The following is a 6203-nucleotide window of genomic DNA, read 5'->3' as shown; positions in this document are numbered from 1 at the left end:
GGTTATTCTTGGGAGCAGGACAACATACCAACTAAGGATGTTTGGAATATCTTTACTATATTTATACATTTCATTTCCTTCTATCTTTTTCCTCACTTTTTCTATGGCCAATGTCCCACATTTTTTCCAACGTCCAACGTACCAAACCCATGCAACATGCACCTACGTCAATGTTGCTAGCCTCAAACATTCATTTTAGTTTGTCAAGTAGTATTAAACCAAACCAAAATCTCCAAACTTGCATTTCTATATCATTTTTTAGTTCTTAACCTTAGAAATTAGCAGGCTTAGATATCCAACATTCAGACACATATCGATACTCATACGAAACTCATAGAATACGTATTATTTAATTCAAAAAATATTGTTGAATTTATGACAATTATAATACGGTTCTAACACAGTTTTAAAAAAAAAGAAATACATTAATTTTATAAAAACTCAAATTTATTATAAAAAATTTATTATGATAATAAAAATAAGAAATACATTTTTTTGAACCGGTTATAAAAACATCTTCCGGCTAATTTTTTTTATAACATACTTATATACATAAATATCTTTATTGTGAATTTATATAATTTATAATTATATCACTACAAAAAAAATCATGAAATATAAACCAATTTTTAGAGACCAAAATAATTAGTTACAATAATAACTAAAGTAGAAACTATCTTAGAAACTAAAAAAAAAATGGTTTATAAATTAGTTTATATTATTATTAAATAGTTTCTAAATTAGTATCTAATTAGCAAATTTTAACTACCAAGTATTTAGTTTTTAAATTTGGTAGCAAAAACATTGGTGGTTAATTAGATATCAATTTAGATACTATTTAACAATAATATAAACTAATTTATAAACCATTTTTTTAAAGTTTCTAAAATGGTCTCTAATTTAATTACTATTGCAACTAACTATTTTTATCTATAAAAATTGAAAATTGGTTTCTATCTGTGTTTCTTCTTGCGTGCATGTCGCATCAATTTTATGCTACATAGCTTAATACATTCAAAAACTAAAATATCAGTTAATGGTGGTTAACTTCAAAGTACTATACAACTATAAAAAATTGTTGTAAGACCATACACTAAGATAAAAGTTGGTTTATTTAGAATTTTTTTAGGAATCTTAATCGGCATGAAGAGATGATACGATTATATTGTAGTAACATATCAACATGAAATTTTAATAATAATCATAATATAGTAAAATATAACGTGAAATGTTGTAAAATATTATTACAAGTTACATGCAGGAAAAATACAATAGTCTTAATTATATTTATTTTTTAAAACGCAATCTAAATAGAAAAGTAATTTATTTGTTTGGCTCTGAGTTGTTCCAAATTTAATAGTCCTTTTTTAACTTTGTTAGCATTGCAATATTTTACCATATTTTTTTATCAACATAAGATTGCAAGCATATTTTGAAAGTCCATTTCTGTATTTACGATCAATTAAATCAATTGTTTGAGAGCATGGTGGACCAAAGCAATAAATATTGACTAAAAACTCCAGAGCTAAATACTGCATATGAAAATTACAATATATATTTCGGAAAAAAAAATTATAATGTTTTCAAATATAAATTATAAAGAAAAAAGATTGAATGCAGGCCAAGTTATCTTCCCTTTCTACTAACATTGTATTTACTTTATGAACAATCATGTGAAAAATTATATCTATAATATTCTTTAAAAAGGAGTTTCATGAATATAGAATATCTCATGGTTCTTATATGGTTTATGTTTGTTACGTAAAAGAAAATATTGGTAAGAATTTATTCTAATACTTTTTTATTATAAGTATTAAAACCATGAAATTACTATTTTTTAACACGGTATAATTTTTTAATTTAAACAAAAACAACTTTTTTTCAGTCCCTTAAATTCAATTTCTATTTAAGTGATTGATTGCATTTAATGTGATGAGTTCATATCATAGTTATTTATTTTGTTTAATAGCTATCTTTGGACTGCAGTGCTATGATTCATTAATTTGTGGCAGTAAGGAAAGTTGGACTGGTTGGTTGTGAGTCATCGCAAATATTATTATATTGTAAAATAATGTATGAAATGAACCGATTTTATTACAATGTGAACATGTTGCAAAATTATTGAAATGAACCGATTTTTAAAATGTATAAATTTAAGTAAATCGTGTTTAAAAACACCATTTTCTTTGGATTAATATCATATGGGAAACTTTTTTTATTTTTTTAGTAAAATTATTTTTTAAAATACAATTTTATTTTAAAATTATTTTGCTGCACGCTTTTAATTTTCTTTTATTTTCCTTTCAAAGATCATGCTTATGGGGTTTCAAACTTGACCTTGTGGAATAAAACTCTCTTCACTTCAAAAGGACTACACTTCCTTTCATTAAAGTTAATTTAAAGAAGATTAATAAAATATATTTTTTAATATATTTCAAAACATGATTTGAACACGCTATCAATTCCAATAAACTTGTGCTTGTAGATTTTTTTTAGTTTTGAAATGATATTTATAAGTATTTTTTTTTTTAAGAAAAAGATTTGAGGAATTGGATTTGGAGTGATTTGAAAGAAAAATGAGGTTGTTTGGATTGAAGGTATATTAGGATAAATTTATGAAAAAAATTTATTGAATTTTGTATATAGTGTGATGATTGTGCGAAAAATTTAATACTTTAATAATATTATGTAAATTTTTAATAATTATAAAATATATATTATAAATTAATTTTCGCAAATATGAGAAGAAAGAAAAGTACTTTGCCTCAACTTTTACATTTTATTATTATTTTATTTCTTGATTTACGAACTTTTCAACGCATTTATCACCTCTTAACTCTTTATTACCTCTTAACTCTGTGTCTTATCCAAAGCATAAGTGCTTTAAAGTTTTTTCATTCCAAAAATGTCCAAAATGAATTGGACTATTTTGATAAAAGAAAATAAGTGAAATGACAAAAATGTCTTATCTAATTTGTTTTTCTTTAAAAAGTTCTTTTCAGAATACACACCAATAAAGTTATTTAAGAAATTTTATTCTGAATTTTTTTTTCTCACATAAATCATATTATACATGCACGCTATATTCTCAAATTTTGTTTCAAACGTGTTTTTAAGACTTATCTATATTGTCGTAATAAAAAAAATTATGTCCATTTTAATAATTTCAGGATAAAATATCACCATTTATGCGGTTTTGCCATCATTTTACCATCAAGTTTATCTTCATCTTTCAAACAAAACAATGTTACATGTTTAACAACGAATGTTTAAGTGGTAAAAAAATTAAAATATGAGATAGTAATAATATGTAATTAGTCAATTTTAAGTTAAAAAATTAGTAACTATACATTTGTCAAGAAGAATTACGGCAGTGAACCTACTTACTACATGGTAGAAGTAATTATCGATTAATTTTTCAAAATTCAATCTAAATGTAAATTAAATCGAATAAAATATATTAAATCTAAAATTCAGATTGAATTTAACGAGATAAAATGGAATAAAAATTTTCCTGTTCAATTTAAATTAGATTGAATGGAGTCAATTATAATAAGGTTAACTTATCCAAATTAGATTTTGAATGAACTTAATTTGGAATGTACTAAGTTAAATATTGTGATGTGATTTAGCAGAAGCAAATATTTTGGTCTCTTTATTCTCCATTACAAACAACAAACGACAGGTAAAACAAAACCTTAGCATAAATGAGACATAAGAACAATGATACGAAAGATTAACGTTTAGAGAAGGTTTTAAGGTTGTGAATGAGATTATCGATATACCTATTCTGTCGGTCTTCATTCACAAACAAATCCTTCATCTCTTTAATTCTTTCTCTGTAGATCTTTCCCTCTTCTTCAACCACAACCAGTTTCAACGACTCAGCCACCGAGTCACTCGAGAACGATCCATCTTCTTCATCTCTGGGCACAGAATACCCCATCTTCTTCTCCTCCAACACTCGAGCATTTATCCCTTGATCTGACAAGAACGTTAACAGAACCAACGCTTTCTCGTTCTGAATACCCTCCACCACAGAGGTCCAACCGGAGTGAGTCAAGAACCCACCAACCGCCACGTGTTCCAATATCTTCAACTGCGGCGCCCAACTCCTGCACACAACCCCACGCGCCTTCGTTCGCTCCTCGAACCCTTCCGGCAACCGCAGCACATCTGGGTCAGACGGCCCGCGCTGAACCCTCAACACCCACAAAAAAGGAAGCTCCGATTTCTCCAAACCCAAAGCTATCTCCGTCACTTCTTCTTGCGTCGGTTTCGCTTCGCTCCCGAACGCCACGTACACGACTCTCCCACGCGCCTGCTTGTCCAACCACTCCTTCATCCACCGCCACGTCTCGTTGTCCTCGCTGCCGACAGGCGCCGTGCTGGGGAGCTGCCCTGCCGGGAGAACTGGCTTCCCGTAAATGTTCTCCAGCAGAGGAAACCACTCCGCGTCGAACTCGGTGCAGCCTCGAACGACAACGATGTCGCAGTTCTGAATACCGGCACCGTGGCGGTACGTGTCGGAAAAGCCGCTGTTGTTTTGGTCGGAGAGAATGTCGACGATTCGCATGATCTCGTAGTAACGGAAGGCGACGGTGGTGGGAAAAGTGACCCAGGGAGGAACAACGATGTACTCTTCAGGTTTATGACGGGGTGAATTGTTGTCTGTGAGATAGGAAGGGGGTCCTATGAAGCCCAGGAAGGGTGGAGTGAAAATGCTGTAAAAGGCGGTTTTGATGCCAAGTTTGGAAGCCACAGAAGCTGCCCAAAAGGGAACGAAGTCGTAGAAAAGCCAATCGGCTTTGGAAGATTCGAGAAAACGGGTTAAGGGTTGTTCCAAAGCATCGTAGGCTTTCTTCAGGTATTGAACGGCGTCGTAGGGGACGTCGGTGGTGGCCTCTGCGTTTTCTGGAAGGTTCTGGACATTGGGCAGTGGAAGCTTGACGAAGTTGATGAGTGTGGGTGACAGTTTGGGGAGACGGTCTATGTTTCGTGGGGTGGATACGAAGCTCACACGGTGGCCCTTCTCAGCAATGAGCTTGGCTAGCTCAAGGTTTGGAATCATGTGTCCAAAGGCTAGCCATGGAAACATCACTATGTGTAGAACACTTTCCTTATCTTGAACCATTTTCTCAGCGACAGCGAGAGATTCTTCTTTCTTTTTCACAATGCCAGAGATATGTTGTAGATATATATTGAGATCAAATGAACTAGAAATTACATTTTAACAGAAAAAGTAAAAAGACAATTTATTGCATTTCTGTAAGGAAAGTACGAAGGTATCTAATCATTCAAAATAGGAAAATGATGGTTCAACAACCAGTACCGCAGTTGCTCCACGTTCAAGTCTTACGTGTCAAAGTTAATATTATTTTACTAACTTGTGAGGTTCTCATTTAATACTTTAAAAATTTTCTTTAAGGATGATAGGGAAAAAATTAGGGTTTAAGATATTAGGGCGCCTTAGGCATTGTCATTCATTCACGTGTTGTAAGTGTCGTGCGCATTGTCTTTTATTGCGACAAGTTTTGGGTACATCTTTCATTTTCCTTCACGATCTTGTTGCAAGTGACGTTCTTCGTCCCCTTCCACCTTCAGAACGAGGAAAGGTAATATATTTTCTATTTATTTATTTATTAAGTGAAATATTTATGTTGTGTGCTGTTATCCATGTTATTTGACAGGTACTTCTATGTTTAAATCTAGCATGACTATAGTTGTCTAAGTTTTTACTATTTGTTTTTTTTATGCAGCATTAATTGTTTTTTTTAATATATTGTTAAAAGTATATATTTGTGTTTACTTAGTTTGTGTAACTATGCATGTTTTTTTAGTTTTTTTTTCTTCAAAAAAGAAATCTTCTTAAGGTATTGTTTTTGGGGTGGGATGGAGGGAGAAAGTAAGTTAAATAAGGTGTCTAGAGGCCAAGAATGTAGGACAATGTTAAGTAAGTACAAAATTCACTGAATTTAGAGAGTTGTAGTATGTGATGACCCACATTGCACTTCCTGCACAAATCAAGAAAACTTTTTCTCAAAATATCAAGTGAGTGTTCGTCTTGGTTGGGGAGGGGCATGAGGTGGGTAGAAAGTGGGTTAAATCAGTTCTTTAGAATCCATGAGTGTAGAACAGTGTAAAGTGAGAATGACAGTATGTGGTGACCTAATAGAATATGTGGTGATTCACATTACACTTCC

At 31.6% G+C, this 6203-nt stretch overlaps 1 protein-coding gene across 1 annotated transcript; it reads right to left on the bottom strand.

Moving 5' to 3' along the window:
- Positions 1 to 3627: 3627 nt before the first annotated feature.
- Positions 3628 to 5236, bottom strand: LOC137808708 (UDP-glycosyltransferase 91A1). The gene has a single exon (XM_068609967.2). It carries the CDS (start codon positions 5132 to 5134, stop codon positions 3737 to 3739), a length of 1398 nt encoding a protein of 465 aa, XP_068466068.1. The 5' UTR covers positions 5135 to 5236; the 3' UTR covers positions 3628 to 3736.
- Positions 5237 to 6203: the final 967 nt, after the last annotated feature.

This window comes from Phaseolus vulgaris, chromosome 3, assembly GCF_051622355.1.
Source record: "Phaseolus vulgaris cultivar YP4 chromosome 3, ASM5162235v1, whole genome shotgun sequence".
In the NCBI taxonomy this organism is placed as follows: Eukaryota; Viridiplantae; Streptophyta; class Magnoliopsida; order Fabales; family Fabaceae; genus Phaseolus; species Phaseolus vulgaris.
The sequence above is the reverse complement of the archived record's forward strand: the minus strand, read 5'-3'. Positions and strand labels throughout refer to the sequence as shown.